Source organism: Colius striatus, chromosome 1, assembly GCF_028858725.1.
Source record: "Colius striatus isolate bColStr4 chromosome 1, bColStr4.1.hap1, whole genome shotgun sequence".
NCBI lineage: Eukaryota > Metazoa > Chordata > Aves > Coliiformes > Coliidae > Colius > Colius striatus.
In genome coordinates this window covers 169,542,245-169,568,734 of record NC_084759.1, presented here as the reverse complement: position 1 = coordinate 169,568,734, position 26,490 = coordinate 169,542,245, and the positions used below count along the sequence as shown (strand labels likewise).

Below are 26,490 nucleotides of genomic sequence, written 5' to 3'. Positions count from 1 at the left end.
CATTTTTGACTGACTATATGAAACTTTAAATTAGCTGATATCCTTTAGTGCCAGAGACTATCGCCATGCTCATAGTACTGCCATATGTACATGGTGATGTCTGCACACCATAACTGTTCAGCTTTTAAATGAATCATGACAAACTTGATCACTTCTGTGATCCAGCTTCCCACCTGCAAATGACTGGGTTTGCAGTCTGACTTTTCATTGTTGCAGTTACTGCTGCTTCATTTTTCTGTATGAAATTGAGTAATGACATAACTTAATGGTTGACAGATGTTTGAAGACACAGTGACTATTAAAAAACAAAGTTATTTGCAAGTCATTCAAGTTAGTTTGAGCAGTGACTGCTGCTGCTTCTCAGAGTTTTCAGGAAAGGAAAATAATGAAAAACTGAGTTTAGGCAAATCTGTGTTGCTTAAGCTTGTAGTAATTTAAAAGTCATAGAGATTTTTTTTTCCCCCCCCTTAATACATTCCACTGGAAATCACAAAGTATGAATACCCTTTTGTCTGACTTCCTGGATGTTTTTTCACAGTATGTCTGGATTCGGGATGAACAGAAATCAGGCATTTGGAATGAATAACTCCTTATCAAGTAACATTTTTAATGGAACAGGTGAGTTTACTCTGATTAATGTTGATCATAAAGTACAGTAGAGAGGGGGTTTTTTACTAAATAAAAATGATTGAAAATACTTTGTTCTCATTTTTAGTTGTTGCATAGAAATGCTACTTCAAGAGCGGTGCTAGTAAACTATTACTTGTTTGTAACAGTGCTTTTTAACACTTCTGAAGACAAAATCAAAGTATTCTGTAGAATACTTAACTACATCACGTGACTATAGATTATACCTAGTCAGTTAGAAGGGCAAAATAGCTTAGGAAATTGAAAAAGGGATCAGAGAAGAAAAGATTCATATATTTTTTACAAAAACATTATATCGAGGGGGGGAAAGCAATTTTTGAAATCACAAATTGCTATTGAATGGCCGGTTTATAATGTGATCCTCTTGATCAGTTGTTTCAGTTATGATTTTTGTGTGGGAATTACTTCTTCACTTGAATTTAATGAGCTAGAGAGGGGAAAATATACTTGTGCGTAAATGCCTTAGGTTTGTCTGTGCTGATGTTTCTCTAGGTGGCTGTGTATATGAAGCCACTTTAGGTTCTGTTGATGTCACAATATGAAAGTGTTTGGGGATCGCCTAGAACCTTGTGACATCTTCACAGAGCTGCAGCTCTGGCATCACCATCTGTAATATTTTCTGCTCCAAATAAAAAAACAGTAATCCTATGTCACTTGCACTGTATTGGCATTGCAACTGCTTCAGCTTTATCTTACCTTATCTAAAGTTAAAAGAGCTCCTTGATGCTGCATCTAATATGGGGTATTAACTTCTCTCAAATTTCTTCCTGATAGCACCCTTCAATTTTATAGCAGGCTACCTATCCTAGTATTGTGTTTTTGACAGTCTGACTGTATTTTATGAGTGCAGCCTTTAATTCAGAATGAGTCGATCTTGTTACTACTGTTGACCATCTGTGTTTAAAAACAAACCTCAAATGCCTGGATGCTCTTCAGACTAGTCTCATAACACAGATGCTATAATTTTTTGTAGTAATTGTAGTAAGAGTAAAAGAACAACTTGAAGAAAGAAAATAAATCCCTACATTTGTCTTGCACATAATGAAGTCTCGAGTGAAAAACCTAAGCAAACTTAATGTATCTGGTTTTATTGTAGATGGAAGTGAAAATGTAACGGGACTGGACCTCTCAGATTTTCCAGCACTAGCGGACAGAAACAGAAGGGAAGGAAGTGGCAATCCAACTCCATTAATAAACCCTTTAGCTGGAAGGGCACCCTATGGTAAGACTGTACTTCTGAAAGCTGTTTGAATGCAGTCAGTATTTGTTTGATTCACCTTTTACTGTTCATAAGACAATAGATAGTCTTTTCAAAAATGGGAGACACTTGAGGCCCTAAGTCTCTTTAAAAATACACCAAACAAAAAACCCAAATCAAAACAAAAAACTTCAAAAACAAAACAAATGAAAAACCAACCAACCAAACAAAAAACCCCCTTGTCCCCTCAGGCTTTTATAAGTGTTAGAACTTGCCCTCTTTAGTTTCACTCTCAATATAGGTGTTCAGGTTTTCAGTCTTTAGAGTATGAGTACGCTGAAGCTGCCCACTCTAGACACTTTTTGGGCAATAGATTATTTTCTGATCTCATGTATACAGGAACTCTCGGGGTCTGTGTAGTAAATCTCAGAAATAATATTTGATCACTAGAGGTATAATTGTGTAAAAGGTCAGCAACTGTAAACATACTATTTTTTTTTCTGTTTATTGGTAGTACTTGCTGTAGTATTGTTCACTGTTACTCTTAGGATGAACATCAGATTTCAAAAGATAAGCTGTAAACAGTAAACTGTTATCGGTCAGGTTCCAAGTCTGTCTTATTTAATTCTTGCCGAACAGCTTAAAAAATAATAAAAGGAGAATCTTTAAGGTGGATACAGGTCTTATTATTTGGGTCTGGAAAAAACTCAGGTAAACTTAGTGTAAGGCACACTGCATTTTTTGTTACTGCTTTAGTAGATTTTGTCGTGCATGTTGCATCCAGCTACTCTGAAAAGTTGCTTTTATAACCTAAAGTTGTTTTTGTGACACTTGTCAAGTTTCCAACCAAAAATAACCCAGTGTTTTGTAACTATAAAAAGCTAGTGTTTTTCAGAGATATCTCCAGCTTCAACTGGAGAGAAATAATAGATACCACATTATCAGAAGAAAGTAGCCTCATGGATTGGGTGTAACCAGGGCCCTCTGCTTAAGATAGCTCTGAGAAAGAACTAAATAAGTTTAAACTGAAGTGCTCCTCAACACAGGGAAAGTCACTTCCCCAAATAAAGACACACAGACAGTGGAGAGCTAGTATAGCTGGTGTTTACATGATATTTTGTCTATCTCTGGAAGAGAAGCCATTATATTGATAAGAGGTGGGAAGGAGATCAACACAAATGTACTTCCAGCATGGAGCTGGAGTCCAACGTTCCACAGCAGTGCCGCGTGAAAAATCTATGATTGCTCCTGTGCTTAAATCATTTCCTCATTTTGGTGCTAGCACAGCTGTTTGCATGACTCTGTGGTCAACCAGGAAAGGACTTTCTTTGTCTGAAGAGTTCTCTTGAGCATCTGCTTAATGCAGGAGATAGATATGGTGGTCAAAAACAATGAAGAAATGGGGGTGTGCAACAGCATACAAAAGTGGAGAGTGCTTTTGGTTATTGTCAAGAAAAAGAAGGTTTGAAACTAAGTAGAGACATACTTTCTTCATGCTTAGCTTATTTAGGAAAATTAGGCTTCAAAGATGAGTTGTTGAGTCTCCCTCTCTAGAGACATTCAAAACCTACCTGGATGAGTTCCTGTGTGACCTACTCTAGGTGGTCCTGCTCTGGCAGGGCAGTTGGACTAGATGATCTTTTGAGGTCCCTTCCAGCCCTTGTGATTCTGTGATAAAACGAGAATATGCAACACAGTTAATTCGTTACTGAATTAAGTCATCCAGGACAAGAAATTGCAGTAAATCAGATGAAAAGGGTGAACAGCAGAAACAAGATTAACTGACTGCATTTTCTTTTCTTAAATAAAGGAACTTTGATCTCTTACTTCAGAATACTAGGGAAATTCATATATAGTCATCTACTGAACTATTTTAGATCCTATACATCTATTCAGAATCTTTGAAATATAGACCTCAGACTTCCTCCTGTCATCTCTTTCTCTAGTGCAGTCTTGTTTGCAGCCAAAACTGTATTACTACTTTGTCTCTCAGCAAAGAATATTTGCCCTTGGGAGCTTTTCTTTGGTTGTTGTGTTGTTTGTGGTTTTTTGGGTTTTTTTCCAACTAGGAATGGAAAAAAAAAAAAATTGCTTTTCAGTAGTCAGAAACCATGTTCCAATGTGACTGGCCCAATTAGGGTCAAAGCACTGAGAGTTACAGGCTAAATGCTTTCAATTTTCATACTGAAGGTAGGAGTCATACTTATGTCAGAGGCAAGTATTTCATTGATGGTATGTTCTGTTGCAAGTTAGCTGGGCATCCTTTAAGAACCAATACTGCTAAAGAGATTATGCCTAGAAATTCTTCATGCAATTAGGGGATGGAGGAAATATGTATTATAATCTTAAAAGCAGTACATCCTTCCTTCATCAGTGGATTTCCTTAAATACTGCTATAATAATGCCTATAAAGATTATTTGGTTGCTTCGATGTGCAAAACAGGTGCTGTTTCTGGTAAAAGTACTGGGCTTCATTCTTAAAGTAGTGGATGTGTCTATGAATTTAACCCAGAGTGTTTCTCAGCTCACCCTTAAGTAAGAGGCTTTAGTCTAATATGTGTGGATGTTTTAAATGAATATGCTTTATTTTGGTTTACCTGTTTTTTTGAAAGTCATTTCTGCTGTACAGCTTGCACATAGTGAAAATGGACAGTAAGCAAGATCAATAGCAGACAATCCTTTACTTAGCAGTCATTTAATGTTATTCCTGCTTTCATTTTGATGATAGTTGGAATGGTAACAAAACCAGCAAGTGAGCAGTCCCAGGACTTTTCAATACACAATGAAGATTTTCCAGCATTACCAGGCTCCAGCTACAAAGACCCAACATCGAGTAATGATGACAATAAATCTGTAAGTAAACCTTGAATCTTCTTTTGTATTATGAGTGTTCACACTTCTTTTGGTGATTATATTTTAAAATGGGTAGTGACTACATTTGTAGTATAAGACTTCAAACTTACCCCTCAAAATTAACAAGAATTTTTGTGTAAGCAACATCTCATACGTAACTGTATAAATGGAATTTCTCAGGAAGTTGTTTGGTCCCAACAACCACCATGACCTTGCTTTCTTAATTTCATGTAACTTCAGTGTATTATTTCATATCTGAGGGAGGGGTCAGGGAGGAAGTTGCAAAAAACACCTCAAAATGTATTTTTGAGAATTGGTATATATTTTTAAAGTTTTGCAATTCAGAATTTCTTTTTCTACCAATACCAACTCATCAGTAGTAGTAATTTGGACAATTTCTTCAAAGCTGTCAAATCCTTTATTCATTAGATAGTACAATATCACTTCAAGGTCAAATTCTTGATGGAGGAGTGATCACAGGGAATAAGCTCTTTTAATACAGACCATTGCATTTATAGGTATATGGTAGATTAGTGGGATACATTTTTATCTCAATTGTTATTGTAATTACAACCCCTACCATTCTATGATTCTATCATGTATTAGATACATAGCTTAGATCATAAGATGATGGATTTGGGACTTTTTTTTATTGCTTTTTTATTACAAATGAGAGGTGTATACAATTTGGTTATCAGAAAACAGTTTCCCACAGATTTGACAAAATGTTACAGTTTCTCATTGTTTTACTACTTATAAGTGCAAAAAATAAGTTTCGTAAATACTGATGAGTAGCTAGTAGGTGTGACTACAAAGTCTATTCAAAAAAGAGGCGGGGGAGAAGCTTAGCCCCCAGATACTGCAGCTGGGTTTATCGTGTGGAAAATGTTCTGGCACCATTAATGTTGAATACAGTAAGGAAAGAGAGAGTAAATATGATTACATTGTGTTGCTGCAGACATATTTTAAAGAACAATAAAGAATAAGAAATCATAGTTATGTAAGATATCTTTTGTCAGTATATGGGCTCCTGGAGCACAATCACAGTTCTCTTGCCAGACATAGTGTTTACATCTCCTTCCTGATAGTTGAAAATGAGCCAACTGTATGTTGCTTGCACCTGAAATTGGCTTGAGTTATTATCTGTTGCTGTGTCATAGGGTGCTATGCAGGAACAAGACTGTGTGGGAAAAATATATGATGTGATGAGTCAGAAATACCCTCTAGTCACAGGCACTTGGGACATCCATTGTGTAAACTCAGGTGTAAAATATGTTCTTATCCTTTTAGACTGCAAGCTGTTGACTCATGAATAGCTCTGACTGTATGACAGGTATGCTTCAGGAAGTGGTAAATATTACATAGGGCTTGTCAACAGGACTCAAGAGCTTCAGCTTGGTTCCATTTTAGTGCCCAATTTATTAGAGTGACTAGATGTGTACTGGTTTAGAGTGCTTGACCGAAACACACAGTCAACAAGTTTTTTCATTTTGGTCTGTTTCCATCATAACAACCCTGTAAATTGGTTTTAATAGAATTTGAGTACATCAGGCAAAACATCATCCAGCACAGATGGACCCAAGTTTCCGGGAGATAAAAGTTCAACTACGCAAAACAACAACCAGCAGAAAAAAGGGATCCAGGTGTTACCTGATGGTATGTGGCGTTTCACTTTTTCTTCTTTAAAAGTTTTGACAGTCATTTAGATCACCTTGTTGATTCCTCCACTTCTTGAAAGGAGAAAATTAATTTGTTGTTCTCTCCCAGGTCGGGTTACCAACATTCCTCAAGGGATGGTGACGGACCAGTTTGGCATGATTGGCTTGTTAACATTCATCAGGGCAGCAGAGACAGATCCAGGAATGGTACATCTTGCATTAGGAAGTGATTTAACAACACTAGGTCTCAATCTCAACTCTCCTGAGTAAGTTTCTGGTTTTTAGTACTATCTTCATTTTTTGTTTCATTATGCTATCATTTGTAACAGGTTCACTTAGCTCACATGACGAACACACCCACAAGATATTTTGCCAAATACAATTTGAAAATGTAATGATGCTAAAATGAAATTTTCATAAACAAGAGAATTGTGCTTCAAGGCATACTGAGACCTTGATGTGCAAGTTTTTTATAACCCTGGTGGCTTTGCTTATTCTTCTGACTTCTTTAGGACTTCCTTCGAGGAGTTGACAGTGTATTGTTAATAAATTTTGTGTATGAGTTATTTTTCAAATAGTAATATTGCTGAGGTAGGTGTTGATATCCTCAAGGAATCAGGGGGTAAATTTGATTTATTTTGGTATAATAATTAGTAGAGCATCTACAGTGTTATCCTTCACCAAAGATTAATTTAAATTAAAGTGCAATTTGATAGTTAACTTCTAGTCATTCACCTGGGTTTAGTCATCTAGGCTTCCTGTAGAGGGGTTTGGGAGAAAAGCAGTTAGTGACTAGTAAGATAAGTCCTTAAGATAGGTGACATGAATCACCAGCCCAGGTTGCCTCCCTTTTTCTACTAGTTAAAGAAGGAATCTAGATCAGTTTGGACAAAACTGGTATCGTCTAGGTGACTAATTTTAAGAGATACTTAGTTTTTGGTACTCTGAGTTTCAGCTGAGAATTTCTCATCATCACGTTTCAGCAGAGGTTTATATAGTTTTAGCCTTATTGACAGAGTATATATATTAAGGTTTACACCTGATATATTAGCAAAACAAAGACGAAACAGTACACAGACACACAGAGCTTGTGTGTTTCACAAATTTATATGGAGCTACATATAATCAGGGAAGATTGATAAATTTGGGTATCAAGGTGAGAGGCAAAGCGTACGAAAAATGGCTCCTGATTTTTCTGTCTTGAAATAATTGGCCGTAATTCATGTATTTCTTTCTAGAGATGTAACTTTTTTAGAAATTACCACTTCCAGAACTTCTTTCTGTGCAGCTTTTCTCAAAACTTAGTCAAATTTTTATGCCACTGACACTTCTAAAAATATTTCTGAACAATCATCCAAAGGTGTCCCACTGTCTTGTGGATCCACACAATACTTCAGTAGTTTACTGTTCTTAGTATGGATTGCTCAAACTTAATTTGATCAACTAAAAGGTACATCTGTATCTGAAATCTTGAGTTGTTCCTAAATGCAGGTAGAATTTGATTGTATCATTTGGTTATACAGCTACTTTCTCTAGGGATTGACATACAGAATAGTAGTACTGATACTACTTTTAGTGATACTATATTTTGTATCATGTTGTTTATGAATGACTAGCATTAAGCTTAAGCTTAGTATACCTATTGGAAAGTCTACATAAAACCTCATAGGTTTACGTAATACCTCATCACAAGGGTATACTAAACAATCTTTGATCCTGTGATGACTTGTAGCTGTGTTACACAGCTCCTGAATACAGCATCCCAATTGTTTGTGTGTGTTTGTGTGTGAACACTATATATAGCTGGCATGCTCTCGCTCTTCCTTAGCACCTATGCTGTAAGTATAATAGCTGGATTTTTAATATTTTTAGTTTACTTACCATATAGAAGATAACTAAAAACATTTCACATGTGGAAAGCTGAAAGTTTCTGCCTTGTGAGGTATTTTTGATGGAAAAAATACTACTCTGCCCTAAGCACTTAACACAATAAATGTGCTTTTAGAAAAAAAGTATATCTCTAATTGTTTGAATTTGTCTAACTCCTAGTTTTATATAAGTTTTCTGTGCAGATAGGTAAAGATTTATTTCAGTTGTTGAAGGAATGATTATGTGTTACCTGTCCAGTCCTGTGTTTCTTTGTTAAGAAATACACTTTTAATTCCTTAGGATAACTTTAAATTCTACATTAAAAAAAATTACATTACTTAATTCTTTAGAGATTATGTAGCTGTTCATGTTCTGAAGCTTTCAGAAATATTCATCAAACAAACCACAGGCTGTCCGATACCTCCTTGAAAAATGTTAAATTACAAGAGTTCTGTTTGTATCATAGGGGGAACACTGTGCACAAACTCTTCTGTTTTTATGGCATACGGAGGTGCTGTCTGCATCTGTAAAATCCTGGATTCTTTGCCCTAGGAAACCAAACCTCTAGGGCACACATAATGCTCATCTTCTTGGGGCAATGCCTATCCAAATGGTTTTGTTATTTTCAACATCTGCAGAATTTGGCTGCTGAAGTCATCCTTCAGGCTCTAAAGCATAAGTTTTTGCTAACAGTAAGATTAGTTAAGCTAGAGAAAGATTGACACCACTCTACCAATGTAGATTTTGGCCTGTATAGTTCAGCTGGGAGTTGGTTGTGTTCAGGTAATTTGGTAGCTTTACGATCTTTTTTTTCTTTTTTTTTTTAGTGAGCTTTTGACAAAAAAAGGAAGCAAAAATTTGATAGGGTGTACTATACACAAATTTCATTTACAAAACTTGCAGTAATAGCATGTTATCATGAATAATTAAAAGCAAGCTGTAGCTGCTTGCCAAAAGTACACTTTGCTCAGTTCTTTTTTTCACTTCTTTACCTGTTAATTAGAAGACTCGTTCCTCATTACATTAGTCATTGTAGTGGAGTTGGAAGGTTGATCATTGTCTCCTTATTAAACTAATGGCTCCAAATTTTTTAAAATATATGTTAACAAAATCTTCAGAAAAGACAAATATGATCAAATGTCAAATATGACATCATCATAAACTTCGATTCATGTTGTGCTGGGATTCGATTCTAAATTTCACTAAAATAGAAGAGTGAAATCTTTACTGGCTAGTTTAGAGGAAAATATTACCTAACAGTATAAGCTTTACCTCCTCTTTTTAAAATTATAGGGTGATAAATCGGAACCCACCAGGCTTTTGACAGCTGTTCCTATGCAAATGGAAATCCTGTATAAAATTGGATCCCTGAAGATGCTTGGGATCCCTGGAACTTAAGTTAAAAGGCTGATAAATTAAAACAGGAAATCTTGACCCTCTAGATTCCCACGGCAGTTTAAATGCAATCTTACTCTGGAGGTTAAAAAGAAAGTGAATAAATGTAACTGTTTTACAAAAGCAGGCTGGGAATTCCCTTTTCTTTTTCCTTGTCACCCCAGCTAGTGATTTTGGTTGTGTGGTATAGGTTTTAGCTTTGTGAGGTTGATTATGGAGGGGTTTTTTTCTTTGATGGGTTGGGTTTTGGTTTTATTTTTGATAAGTTTGTGCTTTTATTTTCCTTCAGGAATCTTTATCCCAAATTTGCGTCACCCTGGGCATCGTCACCTTGTCGACCTCAAGACATAGGTAAGAGAGAAGTAACTGTTTAATTCAGTATTAATATTTGCAAATATTATTCATTTACATGTCTTAATAGTTGCATCAATTCCGATTCTTTTTTAGACTTCCATGTTCCATCTGAATACTTAACTAACATTCACATTAGGGATAAGGTGAGTATGTGTGTGTGTGTGTATCTTTTGTTAATTTATTACCAGTAATATTCTAAATTTCCTTTCAGATAGATAATGCTTAAAATCAGTGTGTTTTATGGATATCCTCAGTCTTGTGCATTAACCAGTTATTTGGACATATCATGCACCCATTCCACCTTGGAAAAATAAAAGGGAAGACAAAACTGAGAACGAGCATGGTTAGCAAAAAAGCACATTTTTTTTAAGAGTTGGTCCTTCATGCAAAGCAGAACTTTCTGATAGGCCATATACTATAATAGTCAAATGCCATGTTAAATCAGAGATATTTCTTCTGACAAGCTCAGGATTGTGGTTCAAGATAGTCTCACGTTTGTCTGTTGCATTCCATAGCTACGGGGTTGGGGGGATTTTTTTGTTCAATGTATTTTCTTTCAACTATTGTAGTTCTGTGAGAGGGATGATTAACCAATACTGTAAGAAATTTTAGTACTGTGTTACTTAATAGAGTGTGGAGTGAGTAAATACATGTGAATGTTTGGGTTTTTTAATTTCAAAAAGAAAGTAGATAAGGACACACACAAGTATAGGGAGAATATTCTTGTCTTGCTGATTCCTCACTTCTGTTTATTTTTCTATTTGTATCCTTTAAGTTGGAAAGGTTAACTAAAAGTGAAGAAAAAAAATCATTTCTCTTAATTATTACTCTTGTTATATTAGAGTATCATTTGCAACACACTTAGGATGGAAGCACATTCTGGATGTATCCTTGTGTTATTTAAGTGGGATAGTATGTCTTAAAACATTTCTCTATTGTGATTTTTCATCCTCATTTTCTTCAATCTTTTGCAGCTGGCTGCAATAAAACTTGGCCGATATGGAGAAGATCTCCTGTTTTATCTCTATTACATGAATGGAGGAGATGTATTACAGCTATTAGCAGCAGTAGAGCTGTACGTTCAAACTATTTCGTCAGTCTTATATGATTTAATCTATTGCAGTAATGAAGTAGTAGGTGTAAAAAAATTATCCCAAGAAGTTAGACGTGGAAAACAGAAACTTAGTCTAAAGCCAGGAAAAACTACCTCCTCCAACCTCGGTTCCATTTTGTATGGGGTTTTTCATTCATATAGTGGAATTTCACATTATTATGAAGCATTGTGAAAAAGTGGCAGGTGCTAGTCATCATTAAACATCTAACTTAAGACAAACGGTAAATAATTATAAGAAGAGTTTGTTGTTTGAACCTACCAGACTTCTTAAAGTTTCGCATGTGAGCAGTTTGAGGTGTAATTGTATGGAAGAGGTATGAGATGCAGATGTTTTAGAGATTTTGTTTTGGTTTTGAATGCATTGTACAGTTTTGAGCGGAATCCTTAAAATTTTAATTGATTAGATCAAATTCAGATAACTAACACTAATTTTTTTTTCCCTTCCTATTACAAATGAAAGATTTAACCGGGATTGGAGATACCACAAAGAAGAACGAGTATGGATCACCAGGGCACCCGGCATGGAGCCAACAATGAAAACCAATACGTACGAGAGGGGAACATATTACTTCTTTGACTGTCTTAACTGGAGGAAAGTAGCTAAGGTATCTCTTTTCCCTTGTGCAGATTTTTTAAGTCTGTCAACTACATATTTTTAGGACAAAAGTAAAAACCAACCTTCTTCCCCAAAATCTCAGACTTTTAAACCTCGTGTTGTTTAAGTTCACTATCTTAATTTCTGTGGTCTGAGGGAATAAAGATTGCCCAAATCAGTGGCTTGCTTGTGGAAAACGAGGAGCTGTGTTTCTATTTTCATTTTTCTTTGGGAAGTACAAGAATGTGGAATGTCTGTTATGAGTTACATTAAAATTGAAACTTTTCTTCAAGTGCAGGATTGGAGAATAGAAAGCACTATCTGGCATTTTAGAAATTCTACTTGCAAATACTCTGTTATTTTCCATTAGAAAATTAAATAGGGAGCTACCACATCTCACTTTGGAATGAAAATGGGGATGGGATGGGTGAGGGAGTGCGTTTTTTGGTTTTCTGGTACTATCTCTCTTTGAGCATACTGTAGGACTTTGGTGCTCTGGTGTTTGAACATCAGAGTACTTTGAAATAAATAGCTTCTTTTAGGAGACATATTTTCATGATGCTTGTTTTCCATATTCAGGGCCAAGAGGCATTAAAGAAATCAGCAAGCTACAGTTTTCTCATTTCACACTACATATGATCTATTTGTTTGTTTCTGTCCGTGAATACTGTCAGTAATGTTCACCATTGACTGATTAGATGAAGAAATGTATAGAATTGTGCTTAATTTTCTCCACCCTCTCCCAAAGACAATTGATTTTCCTTATCTTTCAACTTCTAAGGCCATCCAACTTCCATTCCAGCATATTGTACGCTGTCTTCTAGTAGCTGAATTGTGATTTCTGTGGTTTCTCTTCCCCACTAAAGCAAATATTTTTCTGAAGTAAATATGTGTGAAAATACTATTGGAAGTAATCAGGTGGCCTCATGTTCACTAACCTGGCGAGAGACGTGCTCTTTCGAAAAGTAGCCTGCCCTACAGAGGCTGCACCTCAAGTACTGTTTGGTTTTGGGCTCCTCGCTACAAGAAAGACACTGAGGTGCTGGAGCATGTCCAGAGATGGGCAACAAAGCTGGTGAAGGATCTGGAGAACAAGTCTGATGAGGAGCAGCTGAGGGAACTCGTATTGTTTAGTGTGGAGAAGAGGAGGCTGAGGGGAGACATGATCACTCTCTACAACTACCTGAAAGGGGGTTGTAGTGAGGTAAGGGTCAGTCTCTTCTCCCAAGTTATAGGTGGTAGGACATGGGGAAATGGGCTCGAGTTGGGCCAGGAGAGGTTTAAATTGGAGATTAGGAAGAATTTTTTCACTGAGAGGATTATTAAGCATTGTAATGGGCTGCCGAGGGAGGTATTTGAGTCACCATCCCTGGAGATAAGTAAAAGACGCCCAGATGAGATGTTGAGGGGTGTGGTTTAGTTTAATGATGCGCTTGGCAGTGTTAGGCTAGTGATTGGACTTGAAAGTCTTTTCCAACCTAACCAATTCTGTAAGTTGATGCATTCAGCTTCAGCTGGAACTGAAAGAAAAGATGCATTACACGGGATACTACCTAGAGTCTGTTTGAGTTAAATAGTTTTAAGAATTCTGTTCTCCACTCGTTTGATTACATGAGATTTTATAGATGGGGCATGATTTTGCTTCAAGTTGAACTGACATGTTAGATTCATCAATGAAAGAGCGAATAAAAACTTTCATGTTAGACCTTCTGTAGATACGGTATGACACTCTGTATTGTTAAAGACTTAACAGTCCAGATTAGTCTTGAAGCCTTTAACTCAACAGATGCAATTCCAGCATGTTGGAACTATGTTTTGTGGTTCTACATACTTAGATGTTTCGTTTAATCGGGACTCTTTTCACCTGAAGCCTAACTGGTGAATTGTTTGCTGAAAAGACATCTCGTTTCTGTGAGCAAGTTGCATATGTACACTTGGAGGTTACAAAATATTGTGTTAAACACTTATATATCTATTGATGTACTTTTAAACATCAATTTTAAATTAAAGAGAATACAGTCCAGTGTTGTCCCCTGTTAAGCGCATCTCTTCCTAGACAGTATATTCAAGGTCACTGTCATCAAGAGATTAATAACTCTGTATAGTGCACTTTTTCTTTCTTGCCTCCTCGCCCAGTAAATTTGCTTAGTTCTTGTAAGCTCTTCTCATATATTAATGTTTTAGTGGCCCCAAATTATATTGGAAGCTCTTCAGTACGTTTGCGTGTGTGACTCGATGCTTCAGCTGCCTTTCTTCTGGACACAAGGTTTTGGAAGCAAGAGTTTTAATGGCAAGCCCTATTTGTATGGTTTTTTTGTAGCTGCAAAAGCATCACTCCCCTCATAGTAAACCTCAAACAAAAGGATAGTTTTAATTTCTACTGGAATTGTTTGCTGCTTGATATACTTTCTTAGGTTTCCCAAGATGCTGTTTAAAGCTATTTTATTGTTAGGTAAAATCATCAGAGGGGACGTAATTACCTTCTGAAGGGATAGATTTCTTCTTTGGAGTCAAATGAATTTGTTCCATTTATTTATGAGCAATAAGAGGATCATGTAGGTTCATGTATCAATGGAATTGAGTTTTCACCCTATGTGGAAACACCACATTTGTATTACTAGGAGAAAGCGGTGCCCATTGTATAAGGATAGTAACCTCTTTAGTGCTCTTCTTAGTCTACCTATAGTAAATATATGAAGCTGCTACTTGATGCATAAGCATTACTTTTGAAGACAGTATTATCTTTGTTTGGAGTCCCGAGTGCTGCATCCAGTGCCTGAGTTTTAGTTAGCACCATACATGCCTCTTTTAAAGACTAGAGCTGGCTTCATCTGCTGGTTTTCCTGGAGATACTGCAGTGAAAGAGAGATATGAATCAATACTGTTCTCCAAATCATTTTGGCCCATGATCTATACAGATTCTCTTCTCTTTAAGTACTGAAAATAATTCCCCCAACATTAAGGTACAATCGATAGCTTGTAAGGGTAGGGATGGTATTTTCTGAAGTTTTTTGCACCTGCTGCAGTAAGTTAACAAGGAACATGATTTTTGGTTTTCTTTTTTCTCCCCAGTGTCCATGGGAAGAGATCACTATCTTTTCTTTTACACATATGTGTTGTTTAATGTAAAAATCAGAACTGCAATATTAGTTTAAACTTTTAATTTCATTCTAGTTTATTGCAAAATACAGCAGGTAAGTGGAGTATTGATCACAAGAAGCTAGAGAAAGCTTTGGGGAAAAATTGCTGGTTTCTTACATGGAAAAGGGAATCACTTGCTAGTCATAATTCTATAACATTTCCATCTGTGATAAATAAAGAGGAACTTAAACGTATGTCAGATCCTTCTCTGAAGACATTCAAAACTCACCTGGACGAGTTCCTGTGAGACCACTCTAGATGGTCCTGCTCTGGCAGGGGGTTTGGACTGGATGATCTTTTGAGGTCCCTTCCAACCCTTAAGATTCTGTGTGATTCTATGTAACCTTGGCATTGTATGGTAATGTTGTTACGTCTGGTAGTAATTCCTGGAGCTGACATCTCCTTGCAGGAAGACTAATGTAGACTCGCCATAACAAGAGTGGTAGTAACATGATAGCTCCGTGTTGCTTTGAATGAGAAGAAAAGTATGGCCAAGTAGTTTTTTAATAACAAACACAAAAGTATTAATTAGTGTTTCAGGAAATAAAAAATATAAGAAGCTGGGGTGGGACAAAAAAGAAAAAATTCCGATAAATTGCAGTCTGCTCCTATAAATGCTCCATTATTAGTGAGTGCTGGGAATATCAGCTACTTAGAAGGCCACGGTAGTAATTGCTGCTTAACGGTTTCATTAGTCAGGCAGGAATTATTTCTGGTAAATTACTGTCTCTTATGTGCAAGTTCAGTTGTTTTTCAAGGTGCTTTATAAATTTGTCTGTTGCTCTAGCGTGAGGCTCAAATACAGGGCAGCACACATTTTGGTGTGTTGCACTTTGCAAACGTGATACATTAGGAGTTTATGTATTTATTGTACCTATTTGAAATTATACTGCGTTAAGATAGATAGAGTGAAATATAACTTTTATTTGGCTAAGATGACTAAAATCTAAGACTAAGTTTGTAAAAACATAAACCAGATGTGTTTTAACAGATTTTTTTAATATAAATAGTGTCCTAGATTGTTTGTAACAAAGCCCAGTAAACTGGGTAACTTCTTTCAAGGAAACATCAAATAATATATTTATCTTCTTGATTAAGCTGTAAGCTTTAGTTTTATATTCCTAATAGATAACAGACTGCCAAAGAAGGCAATGCAGCAAAACAGCTGAGTAATGAGACAATTCCTAAACTGTTAGGAACTAAAATCATATTAATTCTATGTTGATATATGATAGTAAATAGGGACCAGATATGAGTGACAATAAACTTCACCTTAAATGCATAACAAAATGCAGGAAAATGCTGGATACAGTTGTATATAGATATATATATAGATATGGGTTTTCATCCTAGGGCATGTGGAAAGTACGGTATGGTTAAAGACGCTTTGTTTCACTGAGGATTTGGCTACATAGTTTGCTGCTATTGAGGAAACAGGAGAGAGGGAGGGCAGTGGATGTGACACCAAAAATGATTTCTAGAATTATACATTTACTGGAATCCTGATTTAAAGTATCTGATGTAAACTGTCTGGAATTTCTCCTTTGAAAAGTAATCCCATTTAAGGAACAAGATTTATAAAACCCTTTTTACTTTGATTTTGTAGTTATAAAATGTGGAATTCGTTAAGGGAGAGAAGGCGAAATCTCCAAGTGTTTATTTGCTTGTAAGAGTTGCTGCCTATATTAAATTACTCTGTATCCTTTTTTAGACCAGTATTAATTGAAATGCTTTCATAATTGCTAGAAACAGTCCAGAATATCTTGTCCTCAAGACATTTCCTATTTTGCTAACTTTTGTTTGATTTTATTCTGTTAATGCTGTGGATCACCTTAAGCAATTCTCTTCTATCTTTAGTGTTAGTACCTCTTATTGTTTGTACATGTGCAGGCTTATGTAAGGTTGCCATCAAAACAAGTATTCAGATGACCTAAGTGATTGATTTCTCTGCATAGAACAATTTCTTTAGTGTCACACGTGCATATAAGTTTCCACACACATTTAGTATTCGTTATTCTTGATTAATAAAAGGTTTTTAATTCTTAATAATTACTTCCCTGTGGAAAAGAAAACAATTGAACAGATGTTTGTCTATGGATAAATGGCATCTTTTTACATTTTATTTGTATCTGTTTATATTAAAAAATATAAGTGCTACTGTTTGCATCCTAAACCACAGTGGCCCCTGCAATCAAAAGCAAAGCCATAAAGTATGCCTGTAATATAAGTATTTTTCTATCTGTAATAAATAATTGCCTTTTAGTTTTCAAAATTATTTGGTCAATGACTTCTTTTTTTGGTATTGTCAGATACAACTTTAGGTGTTCTTACGCACTACTAGATATTGGACTTGAGCATTACTGATGCTGGGATGCCAATCAAAAAGGCTGTTTTAAGCCTGTTTATCTTATGAATCGATGACAGATGGAACTCCCATGCTAGTAAACAAAATTTAGTAGGGAATTGTATTCCTCCTTCTAAATGAGGGGTTCCCAGTCTGTGGCACACAAAGGACCGCTCAAGCTGCTGAGCATTTATTTCAAACACACTTTGCTTGCAGCTACTACTGCCAATAGAGGCACACAGCCACTTTTAGCTTGGAAAGTCCATTTTAGCTGCTCATAGCCATTTTTTGTGGGTGATTTTGAAGGCATTTCAGAGTGTGCTGACTGATGCTGACCGTAGATTGATGGTAACATGCAGACCCTTCCATGATTATCTGCAAAATGGAAGCTTTGAAAGCCATGAATGGGAGAGAAGTTTCAGTGGTATTTTTCTGTTATGACTTCAGAATTCCTAAACCTAAATTATGCAACCTAAACCGGCCTTCAACACCAAAATACCTGCATAGATCTGTACACTGTGGTCTTGCTTCTGACAAAAAGAGGGAGCAGGCATCTTTTCAGTATCAGCACACATGCGTGTATCTGCACAAAGAGAGAACATACACCAGCTGGTGTGCAGTGTTAATTAGGAGTGACAAAAGCAATTGTCTCGTGTATATATAACCTAAAAAAGTCCAAACAAACAAACCTGTCACCACAATAAATTAAAAACCCCCAATCAGCTAAAGACTCCTTTGGTTGAAGTAGGGAGTGAGGAACCAGAGGTGAAGATGTGCAGCACATAAGTGGAAATGGCTGTATGCTCACTAAGGTGTTGCTAGGATTTTCCAGGTTTTTTTCCTAGTTTTTTTCCAGAGTGTTCTTTCTGTGCTGGATGGACCTTGTTTGCCCTTAAAGAGGAGAGGTCTAACAATTGGGTTTCCTATACTTTATTCCTGGTCTTGCATTGGCTTAATCTTTAAATTCATTTGTCTACCTGTAAAAGCTGCAATGTTGTACTATTTAATTACTTAAGGGAGTCTTCTAAAATAACCTGTTCACAACTCTGAAGTATTCATTTGTGTGTAATAATAGCAGGGGATGTTTACTCTGCAGATACAGATGTTGTTCTGCTGTGGTTCTCCACTGGGTTAGGCAAAGTAAATTTTGGTGCATGTCCAAGTAGCTGTTGTTGAATTACCAGGAAGTACCTTTAAAGAGCAATTCTGAAACTTCTGCTTACTCTAATTCTTGGATGAAGATAAAAGGGAGATGAGACACAGTTAAACTGCTGAAGGGATCTGAGAAGCAATAAGATTTTAAGTAAGTCCTTGTACCTTTTTGTGTGAACAAAGTAACAAGCACCAAATGTCAAAGTGCACCAATTAGGGTTGTCTGCACAAATCAAGGTCATGTGATAACCAGGATGAATTTAGAAATCAAGGGTAGTTGCAATCTGGTTTGTAGTAGCTGCTGTGGTCAGAGTAAGAATTCCTACTGGATCACTGAAATGTTTTACAATTATGCAAATTAGACATCCTCAAACAAAAATCAGGTGATTGTGCTGATGAAACAATAAAGCTGCTTGTTGATGAACCAGGAGCTTGTGTGGCACCCGAGTACATGAGCAATGATTTTTATTCTGTGTTGCGGTTTGGTGGTTTATAAGACAGTGAGAGAATTTGTCCTGAAAGGTGTTGTCAAACTGCGATGCAGGAGCAAGGAGCTCAGAATTTACAGGAGAGGTGGGCAAATCTGAAACTTGCATCTGAAAATTAAATTTGGTGGAACGTTTTGTTAAATTCTGGCTTAAGCAGGTTTCATTACTTTAGTGTTCCCCAAACAGAAACCTAGCTAGTTTAACTTACAGTTGGGCCTGGTAGTATGCCACAAAACACTTCCAGACATCAGGTGATCCAAAATACTGTGGAAGACAGAAGCTTTGATTTGTCTTTCAGCTCACGCTGTGCTTGTGTAGTTGTGGTTTCTGTTTGTGTACGTAAAACCATCTGAGATTGTCACTAGGGTTCTGAGAGTAACAGGGCATTAGAAAGAAAACGAGAGCCTAGATGCTGCAGGTATAATGGCTCGGGATCTTTACTTTTTTCTGCTTAAACTGTAGAATCCAAGACAGTAAAATCACGTGTTCCTGCCTTAAGATGAGTTAGGACTTGATCTCTTCTGTCTTTGTACTTTGCAAGTATGACTGGTAGATAGACCAGGTCTTAACATGTAAATGACACTTTGTTTTATTTGGTGTTGTCTTTTTTTTTTCTTTTTTTATTTTATTTTAATTGTAGGAGTTCCATCTGGAATATGACAAATTAGAAGAAAGGCCTCATCTGCCATCAACCTTCAACTACAACCCTGCTCAGCAAGCCTTCTAAAGACTTCCCTTTTCTTGGGGTATGGCTGTCTCAGCACAATACTCAACATAACTGCAGAACTGATGTGGCTCAGGCATCCTGGTTTTAATTCCTTGAGGATCTGGCAATTGGCTCATGCGAAGGGTCACCATTTGAGGTCCTGCCTTACTAATTATGTGCTGCCCAACAACTAAATTTGTAATTGTTTTTCTTTAGTTTGAGCAGGGTCTGAATTTTTGTTTCTGTTTTATTTTTTTGCCAGCAGACAAGCTTGGGTCTGTAAAGACAAGCGAGTACACTGACAAAAGTTTACCACTTAGTTTTCCAAAATGTAAAAACAAAACAAAAAAAAAGGAAAAAAAGACAAAAAATTAGACAACAAAATTTGCATTGTTCATTGTAGCACTATTGGTAATAAAAAATGTTTGTGCATTTTTATGTGAAGATCCTTCTCGTATTTCATTTGGAAAGATGAGCAAGGTTTGCTTCCTTCATTTTACTTCCCCTTCTGTTTTTGAAAGGCAGTTTTCGCCAAGCTTAATGCAAGAATATCTGACTGTTTAGAAGAAAGATATTGCCACAGTCTCTGGTTAGTTTCCAGAGTTGTGTATTACTGAGCTTCATCTTTCCAGAATGAGCAAAACACTGTCCAGTCTTTGTTACGATTTTGTAATAAATGTGTACATTTTTTTTAAATTTTTGGACATCACATGAATAAAGGTATGTATGTACGAATGTGTATATATTATATATATGACATCTATTTTGGAAAATGTTTGCCCTGCTGTACCTCATTTTTAGGAGGTGTGCATGGATGCAATATATGAAAACGGGACATTCTGGAACTGCTGGTCAGGGGACTACTTTGTCGCCCTGTGCACTAAAGGGCCAGATTTTCAGCAGCCAAGGACATCCATACCCAAGTGAATGTGATGGGACTTAAAGAAGTGAACTGAGACAATTCACTCTGGCTGTTTGAACAGCAGCGTTTCATAGGAAGAGAAAAAAAAAAAAAAAGATCAATCTTGTATTTTCTGACCACATAAAGGCTTCTTCTCTTTGTAATAAAGTAGAAAAGCTCTCCTCACTGCAGTGTTGACTTTGATTTGAGATTGTGAAATTACTTCTTCAACAATGAAAAATGGAAAAAAAAAAAAGCCAAGTTGAAGTATTAAAACTCTGGAGCTGTACAGTGGTTAAGACACTCGAAGAGTCTTTTTGCTGCTGACAAGTAAATTTATGAGAGAGTTTCACGTTCTTTTCCACAGTCAAAAAGTTTGATTGCCCTTGGTTTCGGATCCCCTCTCTGTAACAGCAAATAGCGAGTCATCTTTAGAAAGATGGGGGGGTAATGTTACGGGTGGTAGAAAGATGCTTCAAGAGTTCATCACAGAAAGAAACATTTGGAAGAAGCTTGGTTTAGAACGGATTGTAGCGTAGCTCCAGGTTGGTATTTTCCCCCTTAAAACAGAAATGCCTTTCATTTGATGATCACTCCTGCTTGGACTCGCGGATCCAAGCACACATGTGTATACACTGCATGTGAACATTGTAACTGTTCTCTAGAGCAGAGGAATTAAGACCTCGAACCGTTCGGATAGCTTCCTTTTTATTGAGCTGACTGACACTTCTCATGGAGTCACCTGTGGTGACGCAAACCATTTCAAAATACCTGAACTCACCAAAGCAAGAGAAGACAGCAAAGCACGTGTCAGTGACTGCTGGGGCTTTATTTTTAAGGGTTTGACCTGTTGTTGTATGTAGTACAAAACCGGCTTGGTGGCACGTGTTGAATTACGCTCGGGAGCCGGACCGTTAATGGCATTGCTGTGGTTCTGTATCAGGTGTGTAGCAGTTTTAAGTTCTACCCTTTTTAAATCTCTGTTTTAAAATGATAGACATAAAAATGTAAGCCTATGGATTATATATTTTTTCAGTTATTAAAGCAAACCATTTTTTCAACTTGAGAGAAGAGGATGGTTATAATCCAGCTGATGGCTAACAGAGCTGAAAAAGAGGATGGCTTTTTCTGAGAGCAGACACAAACGTATATCTGACAATTCCAACAGAAATGTGTACATTTTTAAAATGGTAATTTTCCAAAAGCATCTTGCTCACTGTGAAATTACTGTTGCCTTTTTTTCCTGGCAGAAGTCTGCCGTGATCTTTGCACCTTTATTTTTTTTTTCTTTCTTCAAGGATTTCTGAAGTGATGTGTATTACATCTTCAGATCAAAGGTGATTACTTTTTCTTGTATGGGCCTGGGGTTTTTTAATGTCATTTTTCATCTGCATTACCAGTCTTATGGAAATGAACAACAGATATAGTAAAGGGAGCAAGATAATTTACATTTATAATGGTATCATATCCTACCAAATACCTGTGGTACTTTAAAAACAATTAAGCTGAAATTGAGAACCTAAGTTCTCCAAAATGTTACCTGGACGATACTGTTGTATTCAGATGCATGATACCTCAAAAATACAAGGTGCTTGGTTTTAGCAGGCTCCTCATCTGTGAGCAAGGAACTGGCACTTTGCTCCTTCCATGGAGAGGAGCAGTCTGGCTCTCTTTTGTCAATGAAATAAGCATATAGGGAGACTTTAAAATCTGTGAGTCAGTTTCATGTTGCACTCTGGACTGAAGCAGGAGAAACAGGTTTAAACAGAAAATGAAGTGTAAAATCAGAAACACTTCTTAGCTGATGATAGCATGTTGATTTAAAAAATTGGAAAAAAAACACCCCATGTTGGCTGCTTTTCTGAAAGGAGAAAACCTCAGCCCTCATTTACACAGTTACACACATGGCAAATTGGCAACTGAATCGAGCTGGGGATTTTTAACACTGACAGTTACAGTCTGAGACTTATTAAATATGCTTTTACATTCCACTAACAGACACTATGAATAAGGGGAGAAAATAGAATGCCACTTTTACACTTATTTTTGGTGAGTTTCCCCCCCCCATAATTACAGGGTTGTACAACAATGTACAAGGTAAGTTCTGAGTAATAAACCTGGTGTTCTTGGAGGTTGTGGAGTCTTCTTCCTTGGAGGTCTTCAAGACCCGCCTGGACACGTTCCTATGCGACCTGATCTAGATTGACCTGCTCTGCAAAGGGGTTGGACTAGATGATCTCTAAAGGTCCCTTCCAACCCCTGCTGTTCTATGATTCTATTCCTGTTCCAGGCCTGTTGAACACAGTCTTGGTCACTGCTTATTGCATAGTGTTTATAAATCTATTGAGTCATTGGCTCCAGGTTCTCTGGAAATCCACTGCCCTGGGTTCCCAGGGTTAAAATGAGTTTCAGCCACTTGATTATCCGGAGTACTGCAGAAAACACCTGCAGTTATTTTAACAGCCATGAGTCAAACCACCCTGCTTGGAGAAGAATTGAGGATAGCAAGGAGTTGCAAAGGAGGAAGGTAAGGACACTTCACCTGGGTGTTTAAAAACAAACAAAACAAACCATTCAGGACTCAACCTCTGCCTTAGTACCTGGTGCTGCAAATACTTAAACACATGAGAACCTTCACGGGCTTGCTTAATCTATTTGCAGACCCAAGTAATCCAGGGAAGCCTGCAGGTACTCACATGGTGAAACCGTTCTGCACGTGACCGTGAGCTCTGTTAATGTGTGGGCTGTGTGTGTGTCAGGATTCATGACTGGCCACGCTGCTCTTTCACAGAGATGACATCTGTATGATACAAAGGTGTGCAATTGTACCACCTTGCTGTGTGTCACGTTTGAAATATTTTATAGCCCAAAGCCACTGGTTTTTGTACTTTCCTGTAAACTGTTGAGAATGTCCCCACAATGAGAGCTTGTCTGTTGCAGTTAGATGCAAAATTGCTTTCAGAGTGCCAAGGGATTCTTTCTGTTGACCATAAAGAGATCAGAAACTACTTGTGACACAACCTGAGCAGTGCTGGTAGGCCCAAAGGTCTGTGGGGCCATTTGCTCGCTCACACGTGGCTCATAAGTGGCCACAGCTATTGAAGAAGGATGTTCATTTTCTAAAAAACATTGGGTTTTAAATATTTATCACCTAAAGTGAACACATTTAAATTTATTTCTTTTTCAATTAATTCCCCGAAACTTCTGATTGAAAGTATTTCCATGGCTGGATGTTGACTGAAACAAAAAAGAGAACTTGATTGCTATCTGTCACACACAAGAGGAGCTTCTAAATGCACAGCTGTCATCCTAAGCTTCGGGTAGATAGACAGTGCTTTTGATTTCAGATCTTGAATGTATTTAACAATTGCTTCTATTAAAAATTTTGGAGTGTGCTTAGTTTTCAAATAACATACCCTTCCATCACGTCCCTCAAAACCTGCCACTGCTTAAAAGTTGTGCTCCTAGAAGCTGAATTCCAGTGAAGAATGCAGATTGGGCCAAGCACTTAGGCTGGATTGCCAACTGATTTTTTTCATTTTCATGTAGCATGAGAATTAAAATGACTTATCTGTTTTCATTTCTCTCCTTTGGTAAGTGTATGTGCTCACATCTCCACGAGTCTGAAAGCTTCTAGTACGTTTAAAAGACCTGAGGACGTGGAACTGGATGACTGCTTTGAAATTGTGGTTTAAATTACTTATAGTAAGTTAACTTCTTAAAACAACTTTACTGTTGGAGTTAAACTTTGATTTTGGAAGTAATGTTAAAGCACATTGAAGAATAGTGTTGAATATTACTGACTTAACCCACTTCAGAACTAGCAGTGCTAACTGAGCCTGCGTATTGTTTTCCTAGACTTCAGTTTATTGTTTGCATTGCATATCCCTTGTCAGCATTACAAGGCCAATATTGGTCATGAGTATATGTCAGAATTTTCCTGATGAAGCTGCTAAAATATTTTTCAGCAAAATGACTTGTTTGGCCTCCTGTTCTAACAAACAATCCAGTGAAGTAGCCAGTTTTCGTGGTCGCACCATCCTGCATCAGCTCTCTAACACTCTGCTGGGGGGACAAAGGGAAGGCAGGTGGCCCAGAGCTGCTCTCTGATGCAGGCAGCAATGAGATTCTGTGGAAACTCTTTGCCTTTCTCTACAGCTCTTTTGGACCAAAAGGCTGGTTTGGTTGTTCCCTGCCCCTGGTGTGTTTCCAGCAGCTGCCTGGGAGCTCCTTCCCTTTGAAGGCAGGTTTACTTTCTGGTGGGCAGCACAGTATTGATTTTGAAAAGGCTTTTTTTTTTATTGTGTGTTTGTACATTTGCTATTTGAAAAGGAAATTCATTGCTGGTACTTTCATGGAAGAGAGTATGAGACAACTTCATGGTCAGTATTGTGAGGACCACCGGTAGGCTTCTGCTAGGAAACAAAGGTGTGGGAGCCTGTTCCCACTGGCCAACCCCTGTGGGTGTGTGGTGACAGAGCCACACCATGAGCTGTCCAGCCCCACCACAGGCTGTCCAGCTTTCAGGAATACCACTCGGGCAGAGGCATCCTCACCACAGGCTCTACGAGCTGCCCTCAGGTGAGTGATCAGCAGCTGGCCACAGGTAAGCCTGGCCCATGGTCGTGGTGCAAAGAAAAGCCAAAAAAAACAGGTAGCAGCTTGTTTCCCTGCTGTGTTCATGCAGAGATTTAACTTGGTACCCTGCCTTTCCCAACCCTGGCTGCTTCTGGCACAGCCCATGGTCATGGAGCCAGCGTGTCTTGACTCCTGCCCTCAGCACGTGACAGCAGAGCTAGAATCTTCACGTCAGACCACTAGAACCCACCTGCACTCTTACAAATTGGGCAATGATGATCATTTTTCACTTCCAGCTGATCCAAATAGACTCTGAGTTCCAAGTTATTTGTATACAACTTCAGTGAGATTGCCTGGTGAATGTTAAATGCTGTTCCCAGTTAAAACACAGCCTCAGCATCTCCTCCGACTACAGATGATGTTGGGGTTGGGTGCACCCAGGAGGACCAGTTCTCAAGGTTACTGTGTCACCCAGTGAGCTATTGCCTTAATTTTGGACTGACGGCACTTAATGTACAGGGACCAGCAAGGAAATGAGCTGAGTACCGAGCACAGGGAGACTCAACACCAGCTGTTCAGACGGTAAGGAGAAGTCACAGCCCATCTAAACTGTGAAAGCAGGGCTGGAGTTTTGCTTCAGGTGGCTGGCAACAAATGCACCTGATGAAAGATGTGCTTTTTATGCTACGAAAGCCCTACTGCTAGAGGCTGCTGTCACCACAAGTGCCAGCAGCTAGGCCTGACAGATGGGGAGGGATGAGCAGAGCCAAGGACTAACCAAGAGTTCAGTACCTGGTATAAAAACCTACGGCAGGTTTAAGTAAAACTAAAAATAATCCCAGGCTTAGAGCTGGCAAACTTTTTCTGAAACCCTTTGCTATTAGAGAAGACGAATACAGAGCAGCTGGCCCGAGGGCAGCGTGGTAGCACACTGGTGCAAGTAAGGACAGGATTTGATGCATTGATATTCATGTCACAGCGTACATTCTTAATAGCCTTCCTGCCAAACCTTGCTCAATAGTCCATTTGGAGAACCTATGGATCAACTTTATTTTTCAAAGTTTGACGTTGCAATCTGCAGTGGGAAGGGGATCGAGAAGGGTGGCTAGAGGAAAGTGCTGGTTCCCATATTTATTCTTTGTTTCTGTACCTTCCTGTCTGCTGTATCATCAAGTTCAGCTGTTGTGTGTGCAACTGTCACATTTTGTTCTACCGAATTGCCTACAGTAAAGACTATGGAATAAAAATGTAGCTGTTGCCTGCAGTACTTTGGCACCCAAAAGCAGGTTCTGTTGTGTTGCCACGGTGGCAAATGCTGGGTAATAACCAAACTTTGGTTGCAAAATACATCTGTTTTCTTGGACTGGCTGCTTTCCTGCAGACCTGCTTCCAGGAGGAGGACTTCCCACAGTGAGCTTTCAAAGGTCAGCACCTTTCTGTTGAAAATAATTCCTGTGTAAAACGTGTTGACAGCTATCATCTTACCTATTGTCTTC

At 37.8% G+C, this 26,490-nt stretch overlaps 1 protein-coding gene across 3 annotated transcripts in view; it reads left to right on the top strand.

Moving 5' to 3' along the window:
- CNOT2 (CCR4-NOT transcription complex subunit 2) overlaps positions 1-20,617 on the top strand; it is an 89,901-nt gene extending 69,284 nt beyond the window's left edge. For 2 of the 3 annotated variants that reach the window (XM_062016370.1, XM_062016378.1), the window contains 10 exons: positions 539-618; positions 1,745-1,870; positions 4,575-4,699; positions 6,235-6,355; positions 6,467-6,623; positions 9,911-9,972; positions 10,069-10,118; positions 10,950-11,050; positions 11,550-11,694; positions 19,450-20,617. In XM_062016370.1, coding sequence (XP_061872354.1) covers positions 539-618; positions 1,745-1,870; positions 4,575-4,699; positions 6,235-6,355; positions 6,467-6,623; positions 9,911-9,972; positions 10,069-10,118; positions 10,950-11,050; positions 11,550-11,694; positions 19,450-19,536 — 1,054 coding nt within the window. In that variant the 3' untranslated portion in view covers positions 19,537-20,617. The remainder of the gene's footprint in view (positions 1-538; positions 619-1,744; positions 1,871-4,574; positions 4,700-6,234; positions 6,356-6,466; positions 6,624-9,910; positions 9,973-10,068; positions 10,119-10,949; positions 11,051-11,549; positions 11,695-19,449) is intronic. The other variant, XM_062016385.1, reaches the window with a different exon arrangement.
- Positions 20,618-26,490: the final 5,873 nt, after the last annotated feature.